Below are 21,980 nucleotides of genomic sequence, written 5' to 3' on the forward strand. Positions count from 1 at the left end.
AAAGCTTAACAACCAATGAAATTCAGTTTAAGAGAAGCCTAAAGGATTTATTGGTGGCCAACTCCTTCTACTCCATTGATGAATTTCTTAGTAAAACCAACTGATTTGTATATAAGTACAACATAACTTCTGCACAATTTCAGTGCAGTAATGTGTTCACTGAAAATTTGTGTGTCTGTGTGTGTGGTTGTGTGTAAGTATAATCTAACTTCTGCACCATTTCAGTGCAGTAATGTGTTCATTGTAAATAAGTATTTCAGTAGTTGTATTACATGTTTATTACCTTATAAATAAATAAAAAACTTTTTTATTTTAAATTCAGTGCATTAGTATTTGTAAAATGACTCTTAGTGTTCATTAAAATATGACGATCATTCCACTTGGGACCTGTAGAATGGTACATTAGCTTATTTGTTTTAGTTGTAAATATTTGTCATGTATTGTTGTTTTTCTGACATGTTCCACATCCTGGAGGACCTCCTCACTACGGATCAATTGGAATGAAAGTAAATCTAATCTAATCTAATCTAATTTCGCAAGACTTGACGTCACGTGTAGTATCGACAAGCGCAGGAACTGCTATCGACTTGCGTTAGTGTTCGATACGGGTCCCTCAGAAGACTTCATGCACGGGTATCGGAAACTTTTAAAAGCACGTCGTTCTTGGGATGATTTATTACAATTAGTGTTGTGATTAAAAGTCACATTATGGTTTATAGGCGGTTGATGTTTTCTTATAAGAGTGCTCTCTCTGGGACTTTCTTATGAAAGTCATGCCAGCATGTTCTGCTATATTCGATGATATTTACATTTCCGTCTGATTATAGAACGAAGGATGAAACATACATTTGGCGATTTACGAGTGTGTGGTTAGGCAGCAACCCAAGCGGACAGCTTTAATTGCTGCGACTGAAACGAGCAGCAATAAAATCCACATCTTTCCTTTTCGCAAATATTTGGCTCTTTATTTCCGAATACCAGGATATTTACAAGGGTGTGCTTAGGCAGGAACCTAAGAAGACAGCCTAAATTGCTGCGAGTGAAACGAGGAGCAATAACATTCACATTTCTTGTCATAAAATCGATAGCAGTTACTGCGGTTGTCGATAGCGCGCGTGACGTCAATATGCGTCGCGTTTCAGAAGGTTTTGTGAAATGAATGTTACCCGAAATTAGCAGAAGAGTTCGTTCGAGCAAACGTGGGTTCTAACCCACACTCCAGATCACTGGAACTAGGTCACCTAAGTGCCTATGGATTAAATTTAGTTAAAATGAATGAATGAATATGTGTATGTACGTGTGTGTGTGTGTGTGTGTGTGTGTGTGTGTGTGTGTGTGTGTGTGAGAGAGAGAGAGAGAGAGAGAGAGAGAGAGAGAGAAAATGAATGGTTGTGACATATGTGAGACGGTCAACAGCATGGTCATCAGCGTCCTTACCGAAGTGTCAGCATACCATTCTCGTGGGGAGGGGGCGCAGGCTGTTCCCACATGCGAAGGTGAAATTTCTTATAATGTATTAAAATCCACTTATTAATTGTCAAAACCACCGTCATGGCCGGCCGCGGTGGTCTAGCGGTTCTAGGCGCGCAGTCCGGAACCGCGCGACTGCTACGGTCGCAGGTTCGAATCCTGCCTCGGGCATGGATGTGTGTGATGTCCTTAGGTTTAAGTAGTTCTAAGTTCTAGGGGACTGATGACCACAGATGTTAAGTCCCATAGTGCTCAGAGCCATTTGAACCACCGTCATGCTACACTAAACTATGACACATAAAACTGATTAAAAAATGCGAGCTATCCATTCAGAGCAAGCTGAGCTTCCGTCCCAAAGACTTTAGGGACGAGACCCGACATTCACCAGAATTGCTAAACCTGTGTTACACTGGCATCGGCGTCGGCGAGGATGATGGATGGATCTCCAGTCAAACCGAGGGTTATACTTATGTCAGTACACAAAACACACTTCACCAAAACATACTGAATCGAAGTGTTACACTACGAACTTCACATAGTGGTGGGCCTTCCCGGTAGGGAAGAAACCCGTGTGATCATGGGCAGTCTCTTATGTACAGTCTGGCGAGCAGCACTCCCTTCCATCGGTGTGGTTGGCATGAAGTTCGACATGGCTGCGTATTCGGTTTGACTGACAGCAGTTTGTTGTCGTCGCTTCCAACAATTCGTTTTCCTACTGACACATCATCCTTCTGTCAGACAATGAGATGACAGCGTGACTGACCGCAGTTTATTGTTTGCCACTTTCAGCAATTCCATTTCCCGTTGTCGCATGATTCTATCATTTCACTGTCAGGCAATGAGATAACGGCGTGATCGACCGCAGTTTGTTGTTTTCCACTTCCGGCAATTCTGTTTCCCGCCGACGCATGATTCTGCTGTCAGAAAATGAGTCAACGGCATGCACAGGGGGAACACATCGCAGTACGTCATCATTCCTACACGTTTCTTCGGCTTTTTCGGCCGCGTTGTTTACTTGTGTCCCGACGGGTTCCTTGTACTCGGCAAAAATCCACCTCCTCGCCTTGGTGTTTAGACGCGCTGTAATGTATCACGCACGATATGAATAGTCTTGTCTAGTGGATAAATTTGGTGTACCGCTTGTAGCGCCCCGAGCAAGTCAGAACAGGCGAAAATTGTGCTTTGAAGGCTCTAAAAGCGTGGTACATACTTAAAAATGTAAAAGAATTGTGGGCTACGCAATCAGCAACGAGGGGAAGCGGACGCTTGATAGATTAAGGAGAGAATGTCCCACACTGTGCGTGGTGACGCTGTGGACGACGTATGCTAGTTGGCGTGGATATAATTAATAGTCACGGTGGGCACTACGTCATCATTCACATTCTAACTCCGTTTCATATTCGGCCTTTGTTTTCCCGACAAAGACAATGGTGGATGTTCTCGAACGCTCGTTGTTTATAAAGACTTAATCCTAAAGTTTTCCGATAATGTTTCATATATCTTGCAGCTGAAACTCTGATCTTTGGAAGTGTCTTCATCCTGGTCGGTCTGATTGTCATTTACAGTTATCTGTATCTCCTGCTAATATACTCTTACAACTCTAGTTCGGATTATCATTCGGCAATACCTCCAGAAATCTGTAAACAACGTTGAGCAAAATTGCAGATAATTATTAACACAGGATAATGAGATACCATGATCTGCATTTCATATGAGCTCTTGAAAGGGAGTCTGATTGCTAGTTCATCATTAAGGTCTTTAAACGTCGAAATAGTAAACGCGGTGCGGCAGGACGCACTGTATGACGAGTGTAGGTCAGAAAATACGTTGAACAGCAAGTCACGCTAGTGGGATAACCTGTTTGCTCGGCTTCCGCCCTTGAGAACCTGCAAGAAAACAGCGCCGCTCTAATGGTGTGATCCAAGCCTCCAGGTATAACCTGTGAGTGGGATAGCATGTGCGAAACGTTCTTTTCGTCCTTCCTCGGCGTTTAGGTGTCGTCGCGCAAAGTCCCTGCATCTGTTGCGGTCAGAATAGACGCACTTTTAGCGACGGGCGGCGCGCGAGAGAAATTACGCCGACTTACTCAGAAATATTTGTTGGCGGAATATAAAATTCTCTGCATTGCTACACTAGTAAAAATCCAGTCTCCATATGGGTCACCAGACTGTGACAACTGTGTTAGGGTTAAAATTGTCACTACTCCTGTACAATTACCAAAAATCCTGTAGCAGTCTAATTTCATCACTCTGAAGAACAACACAACACTTCGAATCTCCACGAAAGCAAATTTATTTTTTTGCGACACATCTGGCGAACTACTACTCTTCCACCAAATGTCACCTCCAACTAGCTAATGATCCCTTCATTCGATAACACGTGCCTTCCTACCAACCACGTGCACGTTCCACAAACTGCACTCTCGCTTACAAAAAGTGAAAAACTGCTGAGCACTACACCAACATACAAGAAACGCACTTTCCAGTTCTCTCAGCTTCCCATAATTGAACATATAGTTCGTGGATTACTAAAATGTTCGAACACAGAAATCAGAAACATACTCGAATTAGCACTTCCCACCCCAAACACCGATCATGGCTGCTGATCCACTTCCCTGAATTCGTGAGTACAAGCCACTCCACGAAATTCGTTTAATGTTCATGCCTTTCAACCAATCAATCTAAGGAATAGAACTCAGATTCACTGCTTGCATCCTGCTCCAGCTAATAGCAACTCTCTGCAAGGTTTACTTGTCCAAAACTTTAATTGTCCAAAACTTTACTTGTCCAAAACTTTACTTGTCCAAAACTTTACTTGTCCAAAACTTTACTTGTCCAAAACTTTACTTGTCCAAAACTTTACTTGTCCAAAACTTTACTTGTCCAAAACTTTACTTGTCCAAGAGTGCTGGAAAGTACCTGCTATGATGGGCAAGTCACTAGCCCCTAAGCCAGTGTAGAAGCTCAGACAAAAAGCCATTCGGAAGTATTACAGAAATCCGATCAATCATATTCAGGCTGCACATAGTTCCCTCTCCCCACCTCTCTCCTTCCATCGGATGTCGGAAACTGGCTCTGGCGTCCACAACAGCGGAAGGGGCACAGGCAAAATATGTTTCATGTGTCGTGTCAGTGTGACAATTTACTAGGAATGCATCCCTTCGACTTCGGAAGAGACATACTGAGAGAAAATCATTCACATAAGCAATGTTAGCCTAAGAGATCCCATGAAACATTGTGCCAGTCCAGTGAAAACAGTGGTGGTTGAAATGGGGTCCGTTTTTTTTTTTTGGACAAATGACAAATTTTAGCTGAAAGGCTGATATCAGGGGTCGACAAATAAAACGTGGTGTCAGAGCAAGTTGTTATGGTACTGGACATATATTCAGTGATATATTCAGTGGAAGCGTATTTCACAGTTATGTGCAATCAAATTTTTCCACTGTTTCCGAAAACGATTGGGCCGAATGTCGGGGTGTTTTTTTCTTTTTTACAGGAACCAAGTTCATATATGAAGTCTTCACGGGATGTCAGCCGAGTAGCGTCGTCGTCTCGTAGCAACGTTTCGATGGAAAGCGTCTCCATCATCTTCAGGCGAAGTGTCGGGATATCGCCGGTCGCGGGCTGGTATCTATCCAGTCCTAGGTGTGTTCCGGGAGACAAGAAGCCAATATGAGGTGTAGAGAAAGCAGGCTTCTAGCGTTGTTGTCGAGTCTTGGAAGACTGGAACTCGACAAGAACGCTAGAAGCCTGCTTTCTCTACACCTCAGATTGGATTCTTTTCTCCCGGAACACACCTGTGACTGGATAGATTTCAGCCCGCGAAAGACGATATGCCGACACTTCGCCTGAAGATGATGGAGACGCTTTCCATCGAAACGTTGCTACGAGACGACGACGCTACTCGGCTGACAACCCGTGAAGACTTCATATACGAAATTCGCCGAGAAAGCCTGCACTCACAGGAGCCAAGTTATTTTTACCTCTGCCCTTGTCTAACTGAGCTAAACGACTATATCGAGACAATCCTAACCTACTTTCTGAAAACAAACTCTTTATCTCGCTCGTGGAACCATTGGCTGTATTAATTTTATGATTTCATGACTCTAGAGAATCTTTTTCACTTTTACTTTCAACAAAATTTGCATGTATACTGGCCGAAAACTTATTGGCTCATTTCGAATAAAGATGAGCTTGCAATGGTCTATTTTGAGTGGCAGAAATTGCTAGGCATCTGTAAAGCACGAGCGATCGACGCGGAAACAGCTCACCCGAATCCTATTGACGATCCATTCTAGCAGGCAAGGAGGTAACAGGTGATACCGTACAGATCGAAATCATATTAAAATGCATTTACTACTATAAGTGACTTACGCCACTCACTTCACATCCTTGCTAGATGAGCGCATCACACAGCTTTCGTCAGACATTTGCAAATAAACTCCTTGTCAAGAGCACAATGGGAAATTCTTCCGTTATTTCTATCCTTGATGAATATGCGGAAAGACGTTGAATTATAAATGCTAAAGGCTTTACTGTAGCTCTTAGATGTTATGACTAACAGATTTGTTAATACCGCATTGTTGCATTCGTTTTTATTCTGACGAGGTAAATAATAGCATTTACTACGCTATTGCCAGGTGACCGCGTAAAACGAATTTGTCGTTTGTTATAAGACAATTCTGACAGCCTCTACTTTTTTCAGCGTCACAAGAACTACGTTTGGCATTTTCTCATTTTTAAAACTTATTCGACAAACAACCATTACTCGTCGAACAGATCTTCTTGTGACTGATATATTTTACAACTACGCTGTTTTCAGACTGTGTCGATGTGCCCTTTAATGTATAAATGGGCTAAGTAAGGCCAAAACATATCCCCATAGTAAATTAACCTGTCATTGACGACTCTTACAAAATATTTAACGGAAAATCGTTTATTGTTTATTACATTTTCGTTGTTCACACATTGGAACTTCGGTATCAGGAATGACGTTTTAATTTGTTATTCTTTAACTACAAATTCTATTCGCAATCTTTTAAAGGCCGTATCCATATGTACCGCTGAACTGACCTGCAAAATTATATCACTGAACTACACACAAAAAAATGGTTCAAATGGCTCTGAGCACTATGGGACTTAACATCTATGGTCATCAGTCTCCTGGAACTTAGAACTACTTAAACCTAACTAACCTAAGGACAGGACACAACACCCAATCATAACGAGGCGGAGAAAATCCCTGACCCCGCCGGGAATCGAACCCGGGAACCCGGGCGCGGGAAGCGAGAACGCTGCCGCACGACCACGAGCTGAACTACACACAGCTCCGGAGATATGACCTCAATGGGACTCGTGAACAACTAGCTTTTCTTAAAACGGAGCGCCAGTTCTTGAATGTCAAATATTGAACGCATTAACTCATGTGTAAAGTGATCAGGCGTTTGAAGCTGTTGAATGCAAGGAAGTTCGATTTTATGACGAACCATCGGGGTGGGGGTTACTGATTTTACGTTTTCCACCAAAGGTCAAACTGTAAGTTCACATGTTCTCTTGAAGCAATACCTAGGAAGAATGCAGGTTCATCCGGTTGATTCTCAATTATTGCTTTCAGTTAAAGCACGTGACAGCTGATGGTCAAGCCAGAGAGAACCTCAAAGACCATTTGGGGGCTCCAGAGAGGGAAGACAAGACACAGGGCCTTATCGTAATCTTTGCGTTTCAGGTGATTCTACCGCGTGCCGTGGTTTGCATTCGTGGAAAACTATAGGTCAGGGGTCGGATAACGTTGCACAGGGCTGTTTGCACAGAGCGTTCCACGCCTGACCGCACACGTGTGGACATGGTAGAGCAGGCCAGTCCTCGTTTAATCCAGCACAGTCATTTGTCACTACGTGTAGAGCCAAAGAGAATACTTCTGTACGTGATCAATCGAAGCAAGGCAACGAAATGGGTTCCACATAGCGTATCTGATCGAACACATGAAACATATTAGTATTACTGATCCAATTTCCACCAACTTTTCATTTAGCTATAGTTCGTTAAAGACCACTGTAGTGAAGTAGACGCACTGCGGCGAAGATGTTTTGCGAATATTATTTATTTGTATTCATTGTTGCATAGCAGATGTAACGGAAGTAGACTAGGGTTTTAGTTTCGTCCGTGGAACAGAAGACTGGATTGGGTAAAGGAATATACACTAATTTGTAGTCCACAAATTTTAATACTTTGTTAGTAGGATCGACAAGTCAAGAGGTGAGAAAATGTCGAGGCGGCGTTTGGAATATTTCGGAAGAGTTTGAACTGCTGTTTTCCAGTGAATAACTGTGGTAGAGCTGCAGAAGTTGAAAAGGTTGTTGCACAGTTTGCATTGTGCTCATTCTGCAACTTTCAAGTTGTTTGATTCACTATTATTGCGCCAATCGGCACTCAATTCGTCAATTTAGGCGCAAAAAAAATTCTCTCAAGGACAAGTAGACTGATCTCTTCCCCTAGTAGATTTCGGAAGCTCTCCTTTTGTGGTCTTGTCCAGTAACTTGTGGAAATTCAATATTCTATAGAGAACAGAATGCTCTTTCAAACTGCGGTAACCACAAGTATGGATCAGGCGCACTCTTTGTGATATATGTTTTTAAGTGACTTATTTTTGCAGTAACTTGCTTTTCGGCAACTTCAACCGCATATATCTCAAAACTTATATAGACTCTGAAGCAACCAAAGTTGTAAGCTTTGTAAAGAAGCTATGAGACAACGTGATCCCAAAAGTAGGGCTGTGTGGAGAGTTGAAGCTCCTTAAACTTGGCAGGAGTTTTGTTGCAACAAAACGCTTGAAGCACAAATGGTGACTCGAATGATGTAAGGCTTACAGAATGCGCACAACGCAAAATGTTCAACCATCTTCTCTACACTTTGTGGCAATTATTCATCTGAAACCTGGTCACGGCATTTTTCCATCCTTTTTTCAATATTTCATGTAATTATTGAATCAATTTGAAAGGCGGGATAATCTAATTAAGATGTAATCTTAGGTTAACATTTGAGCACAATAAGTCGAGTATTAAAGTATCTTACAGTAGTGTAATCCATGGGGTGCAAATTACCCCAACTATATTATCCAGTACTAGAGAATGAGGGCACTTTGCGAATTCCAACAAGCTTTAAATAGAATTTCAAACTGCTTCTAAACTACTACTAGCTTCACGTTAAATATTTAACACATCAACTCATTTGTAATGTAATCAGACGTTTTATGCTCTTTTATGAGAGATGTGGCTATAAAACAAGGGGGCTGACGCTGTCACAGATTTAGTACGCATGTGCCAGAGATGGAAGACTACCAACTGAGAAGCGAGAAGCCTTCGCAGTCGAATGAGGCATCTCTGGCGTCTGCGGACAAATCCGTGTGGCCGTGGCCTTCGTTTGTGTTAAGAGCTGCTATTTTGTTTTGACGGAAAAGGGATAAGTGTAATAATGGAGCGATGAATTATTGTGAAGTTTCACGTCAAATTTGAAAAAGCTGCTACTGAAACGTATCTTTTACTAAAAGGAGGACATGGCGAAGGAAGTTGTACGCGAGTTTTTGAGTGGTTCAAGCGCTTCCAAGATAGCCGAGAAGACACTGAAGATGGCTCAGTCCGGGGACGCACGCCAACATCAGAACGGATGAAAATTTGGGAAGATAGGTAATCTGATTCGATCTGACCGTCGGTTGAGTATTTGATCGATTACTGAAATTATTGGAATTATCAAAGAAAGCGAATGCAAATTTTACATAACCAACTTAAGATTAGGAAAGTGCGTGCGAAACTGAGGCCGAAAATTCTCACTATCGAACAAACGAACTCGCGAAATATTTGTACTGACTTACTGAATACTACTGAAAATAAGCCTAATTTCTTGGAATGGGTGATAACAAGTGACGAATCATAGTTTTTGACATACGAACAAGAAAATAAGGGCCAATTCATGCACTGGAAGGGCCCAACTTCATCAAGAATGAAAAAGGCTCGAACAAGCATACCAAAATCCACAGCGATGATTGTTTTTACGATATTCATGGAATTGTGTACCTTCATTGGTTTTTTAAAGGTCAAGTTATGAATCAACGTTACTACCCTGAGTTTATTGCTCAACTCCGTGAGGGGAAGAAAAAAAAAAAAAAGGCACGAATAGTGGAAGAACAAATCATGGGTTCCGACCAAGATATCGCACCTGCTTCTAACTGCATCGTCTGTTACCAGGTTCCTAACGAAGTACAGGATCCCAGTTTTTGTTTGTTTTGTTTTGTTTTAGGGCGCAGAAACACCTAGGGTATGTAAAGGTTTTTTTTTTAAATTAGCGCTACCAGTCACCAACTTTGTTAACTATTGTATTATCTATTTATTTAGCGACATGTTTCGATGGAATACTTCATCTTCAGGCTAAATGGCACTACAAAAAAAACTTCACAATAAGGTCATACTGATGTTAGTCTTTTCGTAAATGCTGTGGTCATCCTGTGGAAGAAGAGAAAACTTAGTAAGCGGCCATGTCACTTTGGAGGCTGGACTGATGTTTGCACAAAAATGTTTTGTAACGGCCACTCACTTTGTTCTTCTGGCGTGGCAGTCTCGTTGTGATGCGCTGAGGTGTTTCCATTTCCCTGTCTCTCTTGCCTTTCTTGGTCACTGTGCGCAAAGTGTCACTAACATAGCAGTAACTTGGAAACAGGATCACAAACAGTTCTGTAGTGAAGTGGACAAGATGGCGGTCGAAATAGAACTGATTTCGATTTGACTATCGATTTCTCGATCTATGTGGTGTCAGATGTGAACATGTCTTCTGCGATAACAAGAAGTGCAGAAGACATGTAAACACCTGACACCACATAGATCGACAAATCGATAGTCAAATCGAAACAAGCTGTATTTCGACCGCCATCTTGTCCACTGCACTACAGAACTGTTTGTGATCCTGTTTCCAAGTTACTGCTATGTTAGTGACACTTTGCGCACAGTGACCAAGAAAGGCAAGAGAGACAGGGAAATGGAAACACCTCAGCGCATCACAACGAGACTGCCACGCCAGAAGAACAAAGTGAGTGGCCGTTACAAAACATTTTCGTGCAAACATCAGTCCAGCTTCCAAAGTGACATCGCCTCTTACTAAGTTTTCTCTTCTTCCACAGGTTGAGCACAGCATTTACGAAAAGACTATGTAACATCAGTATGAGCTTATTGTGAAATTGTTTTTGTAATGCTGTTTAGCCTGAAGATGAGGTATTCCCTCGAAATGTGTCGCTAAATAAATAAGTAATACAATAGTTGACAAAGTTGATGACTGTTAGCGGTAATTTAAAAATACCTTAACGTATTTCTTGAGACAGTCACGGTCGAAAAAAGTCAAAATGGCTTCAAACATCTAGGGACGCACGTGCCCATCTCACAACTGTAGAACACGAAGATAAAAAAAGGAGTTAAAAACGACTACACGTTAGCCCATATCAACGGAAGGAAAGACAGCTAAAAATAGGGACGTTGAGAAAGGTCCATAAAACACGCCTTGGAAACTAAAGATTAAACTCCCTTAATGAGCCATCTAAAATGATCATCTCGCGACGAGAGGGCCGAGAGGAGGTAGTCCAAGCCTCTGGGAGAGGTTTAATTCCCCAGAGCTTGTTCCCGTGCAGGGAGGGCCAGTGGTGATGCTAAATTGACGCCACCTGCTGACAGAAAGGTCTATAAAACACAGAGATCATCGGAGGGAGTGGAAGAACTAGCGGGCCGACGTACGAGGTCTGCAGGCTTGGCAGCAGCGTCGGCGGCCTCGCGTCCCGTCACACTGACGTGACCACAGCATCCCCGTGCTAGACCACCTACCTTATTCGCCTGTGACTTATCTATTCCCCAAGATCAAATGTGCATTAAAAGGAACCGGATTTCAGTGCGTTGAAACATTTAAAGAAAATGCGGCAACTTCATTAAGAAGCTCACAGGACAACATTTCCGGCACTGTTCTCATCAACGAAAAATTCGCATGGAGCGTTTTGGGGATAGAAGAGATGAGTTTATATTGAGGGTGTTTGTGAAATTAAATGTTTTGGACCAATAGTCCTACACTGCTGGCCATTAAAATTGCTACACCACAAAGATGACGTGCTACAGACGCGAAATTTAAACGACGGTGGAAGAAGATGCTGTGATATGCAAATGATTAGCTTTTAAGAGCATTCACACAATGTTGGCGCCGGTGGCGTCACCTACAACGTGCTGACATGAGGAAAGTTTCCAACCAAATCCTCATACACAAACAGCAAGTGACCGTCGTTGCCTGGTGAAACTTTGTTGTGATGCCTCGTGTAAGGAGGAGAAATGCGTACCATCAAGTTTCCGACTTTCATAAAGGTCGGATTGTAGCCTATCGCGATTGCGGTTTATCGTATCGCGACATTCCTGCTCGCGTTGGTCGAGATCCAATGACTGTTTGCAGAATATGGAATCGGTGGGTTCAGGAGGGTAATACGGAACGCCGTGCTGGATCCCAACGGCCTCGTATCACTAGCAGTCGAGATGACAGCCATCTTATCCGCATGGCAGTAACGGATCGTGCAGCCACCTCTCGACCCCTGAGTCAATAGATGGGGACGTTTGCAAGCTAATAAACATCTGCAAGAACAGTTCGACGACGTTTGCAGCAGCATGGACTATCAGCTCGGACAGCATGGCTGCGGTTACCCTTGATGCTGCATACCAGACAGGAGCGCCTGCGATGGTGTACTCAACGACGAACCTGGGTGCACGAATGGCAAAACGTCATTTTTTCAGATGAATCCACATTGGAAGCGTGTATTCGTCATCGCCATACTGGCGTATCACCCGGCGTGATGGTATTGGGTGCCATTGGTTACACGTCTCGGTCACCTCTTGTTCGCATTGATGGCACTTTGAACAGTGGACGTTACATTTCAGATGTGTTACGACCCGTGGCTCTACCCTTCATTCGATTCCTGCGAAACCCTACATTTCAGCAGGATAATGCATGACCGCATGTTGCAGGTCCTGTACGGGCCGTTCTGGATACAGAAAATATTCGACTGCTGCGCTGACGAGCACATTCTCTAGATCTCTCACCAATTGAAAACGTCGGGTCAATGGTGGCCGAGCAACTGGCTCGTCACAATACGCCAGTCACTACTCTTGATGAACTGTGGTATCGTGTTGAAGCTACATGGGCAGCTGTACCTGTACACGCCATCCAAGCTCTGTTTGACTCAATGCCGTATGAAGGCCGTTATGACGGCCAGAGGTGGTTGTTCTGGGTACTGATTTCTCAGAATCTATGCACCCAAATTGTGTGAAAATGTTATCAAAAATGGTTCAAATGGGTCTGAGCACTATGGGAGTTAACTTCAGAGGTCATCAGTCCCCTAGAACTTAGAACTACTTAAACCTAACTAACCTAAGGACATCACACACATCCATGCCCAAGGCAGGATTCGAACCTGCGAACGTAGCGGTCACGCGGTTCCAGACTGTAGCGCCTAGAACCGCTCGGCCACTCCGGCCGGCAAAATGTAATCATATGTCAGTTCTAGTATAATATATTTGTCCAATTAATACCCGTTTATCATCTGCATTTCTTCTTGGTGTAGCAATTTTAATGGCCAGTAGTGTATTATAGCCACAGGCCGTACACGGGCGTTCGATTTTTTAAAGAATCGGTGTTTACTGCTGATTAAATAGGTAGTCGGTGACTTATCGCTGACCCTGGTCTGTCCATCTACTTCACTGACTGGCCACTGGTGACAGAACAGTGCAACGTGTGGTGTACAGGACATATTGGGAGCAGTTTTTTTGCTACGGCTCCCGAACAGCGGGAAGACGCCGCTCTTGGCATTGTACTAATGTACGGTGGAGGAGATGTGGGTCACAGCGGAAGACTGCCGTGTACCGTTCGGCGGATGCCGGCTCGTGGCTAGCGATAACGGGAAACCCAGCCGCGGAACTGGCTAGCTTCAGCGGAGGAAAGCCGCCACTGCAGCGATGCGAAATCTGCAACAGCCCCGCTCGCTTTCGCCTCCGCATCTTTTACGTTTTAAGTGGCCTGAATATCACTTCTTATCTGAACCATTTTAACACACACACACACACACACACACACACAAGGAGCGTGGTCTTCTGTTGGCACCTTTTAGGGAAAGAAGATCAACACAGCTACACTATTTTCATTATACGAACAGTAATTTCAAAAACAAATAAACAGACAAAACGTGACAGAACATAGCACTACTATCAAATACTCCGAAACGTCAATTAATCAACTGCAAGAGTCTTCAAGAATGCCAGTAGAGATATGAAGAGATCTGAATACCGAAGATTACGACGTATTTCGTAGGCTAGTGAAAAGTAATGCTGAATGTAAGTATAGGGTGATACGCGGGAGACGGACTGTTTTGATCTGCGTAGTACTGAGGGTGCGGTGGTGGGAGGTGGTCGTGGTGGGGATAGTTCTGATCCACACAAGACGCCATTTCATCTACTAAGTCTGTGACAGTTTCGTGACAAGTGAAAAGTGGTGAGTCTGTTATTGCTACGCAGCGATTGTTTCGTGCGCGGTTTAATGTCGGTCGACATGGAGCTGTTCTTCCGAGCTGTAACACAATCCTCAGATGGGTGAAAAACTTCAGATCAACTGGAAACATACTGGATAAGAAGCATCCTGGCCCGAGACGCAGAGTAACGACACCAGAAAATGTTGGAAGGGTAAGGCAAGCGGCAGTCAGAAGCCCAGGACGGTCAGCTAGGCGTCATGCTAGTGAGTTACGAATCAATCGTAAATCGGTTAGACGAATTTTGCATAAAGAATTAAAATTCCATCCCTACAAAATGCTCATTGTTCAACAACTTAAGGAAACTGATTTTGCTGTACGAGAAGACTTCGCTTACAGAATGCAAGTGATTTTGGGATCGAATGAAAATGAAATTTTATTGATAGGCGATGAAGCTCACTTTCATTTAAATGGGACCGTGAGTAAGCAAAATCTACGTCACTGGGCTCCAGAGCATTCACACCTTATCCACCAGCTTCCTCTACACTCAAAAAAAAGTAACAGTCTGGTGTGCTCTTGGCTCTATTGGACCTTATGTTTTTTTGAAGAGAACGGGGCCACAGTTACTGATAATTCGGTTCGTTACATTCGTATGCTTGAAACATTCTTGAAACCAGAACTAAGAAGACGACGAATCCCTTTAAAACGCGTTTGGTTCCAGCAGGACGGGGCAACATCGCACACCGCAAACACTTCAATGACAGTTCTTAGACGCATGTTTCCTGGCCGGATTATCTCATGTTTTGGCAATGTTCCTTGGCCTCCCAGGTCTCCCGACTTGTGAGTATGTGACTTTTTTTCTGTGGGGGTACCTTAAGAACTGTGTCTATAACCACAAACCACAAAATTTGGACTAGTTGAAGAATGTAATCATTCAAGAATTTGCTGCCATCCCTGCAGAGATTTTAGTCCGTATGATGGAGAATTTTGGGAAGAGACTTGAGTCCTGCATTCGAAATGATGGACATCACCTTGACGACATTATTTTTCACAAATAACTTTGTTAACTAAAATGGCAAATAATGAGCTTTGATTTTGTGTAAATAAACATGCATTCATTTTAAAGTTGGCTGAGTATTATTTCATTAAAATTCGTCCGTCTCCCGTGTGTTACCCTGTATATACACTGACGGGAAAAAAGCGCAGCACGAAGAGGGGGGTCGTGCGACACAATCGGAAGTTGGTACGAGTGTTTCTGCATCTGAAAATGGCGTCTATCAAAATTTTGCGCTAGTGGCATAACTGATCATGCAATTTGCTTTAAATACACGCCGAAATTCGAAATTGTCGTGAGCGTTAGTTGCCTTTCATACTGGACGTGGTGAGTTGATGTTGGTCAAAAATGCCTTTACAGCGACAAAGACGCTATTATTAGCACCTAACACTTTAAACGACGTCGCGTAATAGGGCTACGAGAAGCGGAATGGTCCTTCTGAGATATTGCAGAAAGACTTGGCAGGAATGTAGCTACTGAACATGATTGCCGGCAGCAGTAGTCACGAATTGTACGGTCGTAAGAAGACCGTTCTTCGGACAGCCACGTGACGCTTCCAAGAGGAAAGACCATGTCCGACGTATGGCTCTGACGCATCGTACTGCATCTGCACCAACAATATGAGCAGCAGTTGGCACCACAGTGACATAACGAATTGTTACAAATCGGGTAGTTCATGGACAGCTCCGAGCCAGACGCTCTGTAGCATGTATCCCGCTGACTTCAAACTGCCGCCATTTGGAACTTCAGTGGTGTCAAGCGAGAGCTCGTTGGTGAAAAATGGTTCTGCCTCGGTCGCAGTGATGGCTCTGTATTGATTAGGAGGAGGTCGGTTGAGGGACAGTAACCAACCTATCAGTGTGTCAGACACACTCGACCTACAACTGGAGTTATCGTCTGGGGGTGCGATTTTGTATGACAGCAGGATCACTCTCGTGGCTATAGCACGCACCCTGACCACAGATTTGTATGTCAGTCAGGTGATTCGACCTGTTGTGTTGCCAGTCATGAACAGCATTCCAGGAGCTGTTTTCCAACAGGATAACGCTCGCTCCATATCGCTGTTGTAACCCAACATGCACTACAGAGGGTCGACATGGTTCCTTGGCCTGCTCCAGCACCAGATCTGTCTCGAATCGAGCGCATATGGGACATCATTAGACGACAACTTCAGCGTCATCCACAATTTATGGCGCTTTACCAACAACAGAGAAACTGCATACCCAACTTCGGATGTCGAGGACTTTGGCGCTGTGCTAAGGGACGAACGTAATAATGAAACAAATGCGAACGAACAGAGTGCAAATTTAGTTTGCCAGTACAAGAGAAACATGACGCGACCTTTTTGATAGTGAGAGCCCGCATATGCATCAAGTTATTTAAGCGGAAATCTGAAATTACGGACATATTTTGAACCCCCACTCTAACCTTAACCAATGCGCTAACCTGCTCGGGCGGTGACCTTATCAAAAGCTAAACGAGATTTTGCATTGTAGCTGCTATATCCGGACCGTTGTGCAACGGGACGTTAGTCATAGGCGTGCGGCTGCAGCGATGTATGGAAACCGCGGAAAATTAAAAGTAATCAGATCCGCTCCGCTCCATTCCTGGTCAAGACTTGACAACGCACTAGCTGCCGGGCTAGTAAGAAAAACACGAGAAATTCTGCATGAATGTAAAACAGCATTACTTCCACAACGAGTGTTCACTCTGCAACAGTGTGTGCGCTGATCTGAAACTTCCTGGCATATTGAAACTGCGCGCCGGATGTATCACTCGCAAGAAATACGACAGAATACTCTCTGAAAAGAAGTGTAGTAGCTGTGACAACAGCTACGTAGTGGCAATACTGTTATTTCAGAATTCATTTTAGACGACAAAAAACATTTTTGCGATACAATATTAGCTCTAATTATAACTTCAAATAAATTACTGGTGGGGCAGAGGGCACGCTACAGTTTCACTCTTGACTTTGTCCTGAAGTTTTCGTTGTGCTCTTCCTATTTTCATGGTCTATCTGTTAAGTTCATAAAAACGAAATGCAGAAAGGAGGATAGAAAACTGAGGCCTGTAATCTAGGAACTACGCAGCCGACCGCATGCCCTCTGGTGACGTGTGCAGGCAGCTGTTTAAAGATGCGCAGGACTGCAGTCACGTGCGCCAGTTATCGTAGCCGTCGCTCTGATCACACACCAGGGGCGTGATAACGCTAAATCCTTTCGCTCTGCATCAGTCGTGATCTGATACATTTTGTAGGACGATGGCGGGCACACGCAACACTGTGCGTAACATTAGAACTTTGCACTTCGAAACGTGATGTTATATTTGTCGACCAGGGAGCGTAGATGTAATTTCTCATTTAGAGGCAGATATTGATCAAAAGAATACCTACACACTAACTTGCTCTGACAAGGGAACCACAAAAATGAATTGGTATATCAGGACTGCATTTGACTAGTCAAAACATAGTGATCAAAAGCTTCTGTATTCCAATAATAGTAGGTCCCACGAGTTTCTCCGTTTCTTGAGACGGCTGTCAATGGTTTCTGCATGTGTCTAAGGGGCAAAGTCCTGAAACTGGTAGGTCGAGCTGGGTGTATAACCTCGAAGAGGTGTAAAGAAAGCGAACAACTTTGTTGAAAGGCCTTTTTCCGTAGCAGCTGTTCAAGAATTCTTCTATAATCCTAATTTAAATTGTATACGTTTTGTGTAGCCTTAAGACATAACTCATATGTGATATTTGGGATGGTCACATTAGCCTCAAGACTTCTTTAATTAGGCTCCCCATCGTTTTCCCTAAGGCAATCGGGGATAATGGTGAGACGGCTTTCTCCAATAAACAAATCTACTCATTCAGATATCAATAAGAATTAAACTTTAATATTGCTTTCCAATGAAGTGTCGTTGCCCATTATGCTGACAGCGTCTACGCAGTGCCACGAAGAGCGCTTTCCACACACGCATATCATTGTTAAACTATTGAAACAGTCTCAATATTAGATATGAGCAACATGAACTTTTTAAATGGAATAATCATACCCCAGTAGCAGATAATCTCTCGCTAGCACGCCGGGAAACCGGAAAAGAAGTAAGTCAAAGTGTTCGAGTTGTGTTGCTGCGGAAGGGAGATGAAAATTAGGTGGACTGGTAAGACAAGGAATGAGATTCTCCGCAGAATCGGCAAGGAAGGAAATATCTCGTCAGTCAAAAAGTTTCGAACCTGGATTAATAGAAAACAGAGGAAAGTTTAGACGGTGGTTTTAATGTTTCCGAAGTTTTACATAATCTCTCCCGTATCCCCCACTTGAGTACACCCCACAGAATGTTCATACTCTCATGTGAAACTGTCAGAAAAATCGTTCTCTGGAACGTTGTTCAATTCATGCGTCACTTTGACTGAATGTCAGTTATGTCATGGAAGCCTTGAATCCACATGTCAAGTTCTGCACTTTTTAGTTTTTTGGTAGGTTCGAACTGATCACAATAAGTCTCATTTCGTCAGCCGTGACGATTTTTTCCACAAAATATTTGTCCGCGTTTTGCATTTCGGTCAAGTCGCCGTAAGCGTCCACGCATCTTGCGTTTGTTCGGAATTCAAGGTGTGTGTGTGTGTGTGTGTGTGTGTGGGACAAACTTCACACATACTTCTCTGCTCTGCAAGACACTGGATAACTGCTTAAACACTTTAAAGATTTTCAGTTCGTTGTTCCACTGCGATTTGTGTAAAGAAACATCACTGGTACATTACGATCGCACGTCCAGAAATCAACGCTGCGTTCTCACAGCATGCTGGTCGAACGCTCATCAACAGTTTAGTTCAGACTATCACCGCAGTTACTTCGGTGACTTCGCATGTATGCTAGGAACAAAATTACTCTCGGAACTTTATGGACGCACTGTGTACTTGGGAAAGATTGACTAGAAGAAGGAACAGAATCATGATACGTGTGAAGACATCGTGCTATAACTTACATAGTTCTAGAGGGAGGTCAAAAATTGTTCGGGGATGCAAGGGTATGATATATACATGGTGTCCCAGGAGGAAACGTCAGTATTCAATAATACGACGGGAACGATCATTCGAAACTAAAGAGAGTAGTAAACATGGCTCTAAAATGCTTACGAGTTCATCTTCAATACTGATCTACTGAACGAGTGCTCATAGTCCTTTACGTAAGCATTTTAGAGCCTATGTTTGCCAAACAATTCTTTCTTGTTTTGGTCGATACTACCTCCTCCCAAAATATGGAAAGCAAAGAGCTTGCACAAGAAGAGATTTGTTTCACAGTATCTGAGATGAAGAAATACTAGTACCTCTTGAGGTGTGCATTTTAAAGCCCGTGTTTACCAGACTTTTTTGCTTCGAATGATCGTTCCTGCCGTATACCTGAATAGTGACCATTCCTCCTGGATCATCTTGTGTATAATACATACGCTGAGAGACCAAAGGTCACGGGAAGGAACTGTACACGAGTTGGTCGTCGGCTGCTGGAGCCTGTGCGGTGCATTTGTCTCAATGCAGTCCCGACAGAAATGGGTTAATGTCCTACATTCAGATCGGCAACAGTGCACCGCTGACCAGTTCTGCGGAAGCGATTCCATGTCCATTCGTCAAATACATGTGGGCGTCCTGTGCGATAGGTCGGCCGTGTGGGAACTTTGCTTCTGCGATACTGAAGAACCAACCTAGACATTGGTTCAAATGGCTCTGAGCACTATGGGACTTAACATCTATGGTCATCAGTCCCCTAGAACTTAGAACTACTTAAACCTACCTAACCTAAGGACAGCACACAACACCCAGCCATCACGAGACAGAGAAAATCCCTGACCCCACTGGGAATCGAACCCGGGAACCCGGGCGTGGGAAGCGAGAACGCTACCGCACGACCACGAGATGCGGGCAACCTAGACATTACTGACCTCGGAATTATTAAGTAATCTCCGATATGCTACGACCCATGCCTCTTGTGCCGACCATCGTTCCAAGTTCAGTGTCGGTAAACTCGTGACGTCTGCTGTCTTCTTCTGTAACAGACCTCTCAGATATCACATCTACACAATGTCATACAGTCTGGCGTCATTCACAGCCTAACTTCAAGAGACTTTCAGTTACTGTACATGAGGACCGTACCTGCTACAAAAGAGGAAATATTGCGTTGGATCGTATCAAACCATTAAAACCGCAGATGCAAACAGCACGCTTTACTCAGATTGAGATTCTACTCTGAACACGTTCCTACACTGGGAACTGTCTGTATGGTACCTGTGACAGTTCTGTCAATAAAAATTTTTCTTTTTAAAATTCGGTCTTGATCGCACCACGTATGCTGCAAGAACATAGGTGGCCGGTTTCGGTCATATCATATGACCATCACAGACCCATGGCACCCTTCGAAGATGGTAGATGGAGCACTCTTCTCAGCTGCTGTGATGTCAACTGGTCACTTCTCACCTGCTGTGATGTCAACTGCTCCACCTACCATCTTCGAAGGATGCCATGGGTCTGATGATGGTCATGTGATATGACCGAAACCGGTCACCTATGTTCTTGTAGCATACGTGGTGCGATCAAGACTGAATTTTAAAAAGAAAATAAAAAAAATTTTTTTTGATCGCTGTTTCAAAAATGTTTATTAAAATTAGTCTTGTCAATGTTGAATGAGGCCTCCATAAAACTCTCTGCAAACTGAAGAGTGAGCAGACGAGTCACCACTATCTATCAAGTTACGTGACACGGAGTAACCACAGGTTCTTTCACGAAGTTATATCGAATCATCCGCAGCGCGGATGCAGTGTTCAGACTCTCGTCGGAGTGTGCATTTTGCAGCAAATCTAATAATATACGGAATGCAAAAATTAGTAACTAACGCAGGAATGTACGTCAACAGAATCTATGTAAATCACCACACGCTGTACTACTAGGCGGGAAACTGCTGGTGTGTCTGTACGTCAGGTAAGGCGTTCTTCCGTGGAGGGTGACTTCCCGAACCGCAAGCGCTGCTCGCTCTTCAGTTTACAAGACACTGCAGGAAGAGATAATAAGGTACAGAGATACGTCCGAGGGTCGGTCCGTTGGAGGTTTGCGTCCTGCGAAACAGTAGACGTGACTCACCAGGTTCCAGTAGGTGAGGAACTTGAGCTTTCCCAGCTGACGCGCTTCCAGCGTCTTCGACAGCACGCCGGGGAACTCGAAAAAGAAGAAGTCGTAGAGGGACCAGAGGGCGTAGTGGAGGAAGGCGACCCTGTGCACCAGGACGGCTACGCTGGTGGCCATGGCGGTGAGCGAGGAAGCGAGCGCGCAGGAGCGGCGCGGTACGTGCGTCCGTGGTGGCGCGCCGCGGCGAACTGGCGGTGTGGACGGCGGCGCCTGCCGCGGCTGCCGGCAAGTGGTGAGTGGTGGGGGGGGGGGGGGAGTCGAAAGGGGGGGGGGGGGAGCGTCAACACAGCGGCGCGGGCCGCGACCTCGCACTCTTGCATAACGGAGCCTCCGACAACCACTCCTGAGGAGCGCACACAGGCCGGGCAACAACCACAAAGAATGGCCCGATCGAACGGAAACTGCGAGGACGACCACCAACCCACTTCAATCTTCAAAGGCCCATTGCCGCCCCCCTCTACATGTCCATACTGGATATACAGGGGTTGGGCAAAAACAATGCGAGAAATGCGTGCGTGAACGTAAATGTAGATGATAGCCTATTAATAACATGTTTCGAGCTGTTACGCCGTGGTCGAATGGATTTCACCGTAAAACATGACGTTTAGTCCCCATCTGCGGAGGGCATTTTCAAGGGGGGATTGTAGCTTTGTGGAATATCCGATTCACACCCTGGCTCGCTACTGAGCAGATATTCAACAAAACTACGCCGTGCGGGATTAGCCCAGCGGTCTGCGGTGCTGCAGTCATGGACTGTGCGGCTGGTCCCGG

At 44.2% G+C, this 21,980-nt stretch overlaps 1 protein-coding gene across 4 annotated transcripts in view; it reads right to left on the reverse strand.

Moving 5' to 3' along the window:
- The window catches only part of LOC126161409 (androgen-induced gene 1 protein-like), a 244,359-nt gene that overhangs the window by 40,282 nt on the left and 182,097 nt on the right, over positions 1–21,980 (reverse strand). The window contains exon 1 of one of the 4 annotated variants that reach the window (XM_049917193.1): positions 21,165–21,397. The exons of the other annotated variants lie outside the window; for them this stretch is intronic. Within the exon in view, the coding sequence (XP_049773150.1) occupies positions 21,165–21,326 (162 nt within the window). The 5' untranslated portion in view covers positions 21,327–21,397. Of the gene's footprint in view, positions 1–21,164; positions 21,398–21,980 lie in introns of those variants that run through there. 4 annotated transcript variants of the gene reach the window in all.

The sequence above is a fragment of the Schistocerca cancellata genome, chromosome 2 (assembly GCF_023864275.1).
Source record: "Schistocerca cancellata isolate TAMUIC-IGC-003103 chromosome 2, iqSchCanc2.1, whole genome shotgun sequence".
NCBI classification, from domain to species: Eukaryota; Metazoa; Arthropoda; class Insecta; order Orthoptera; family Acrididae; genus Schistocerca; species Schistocerca cancellata.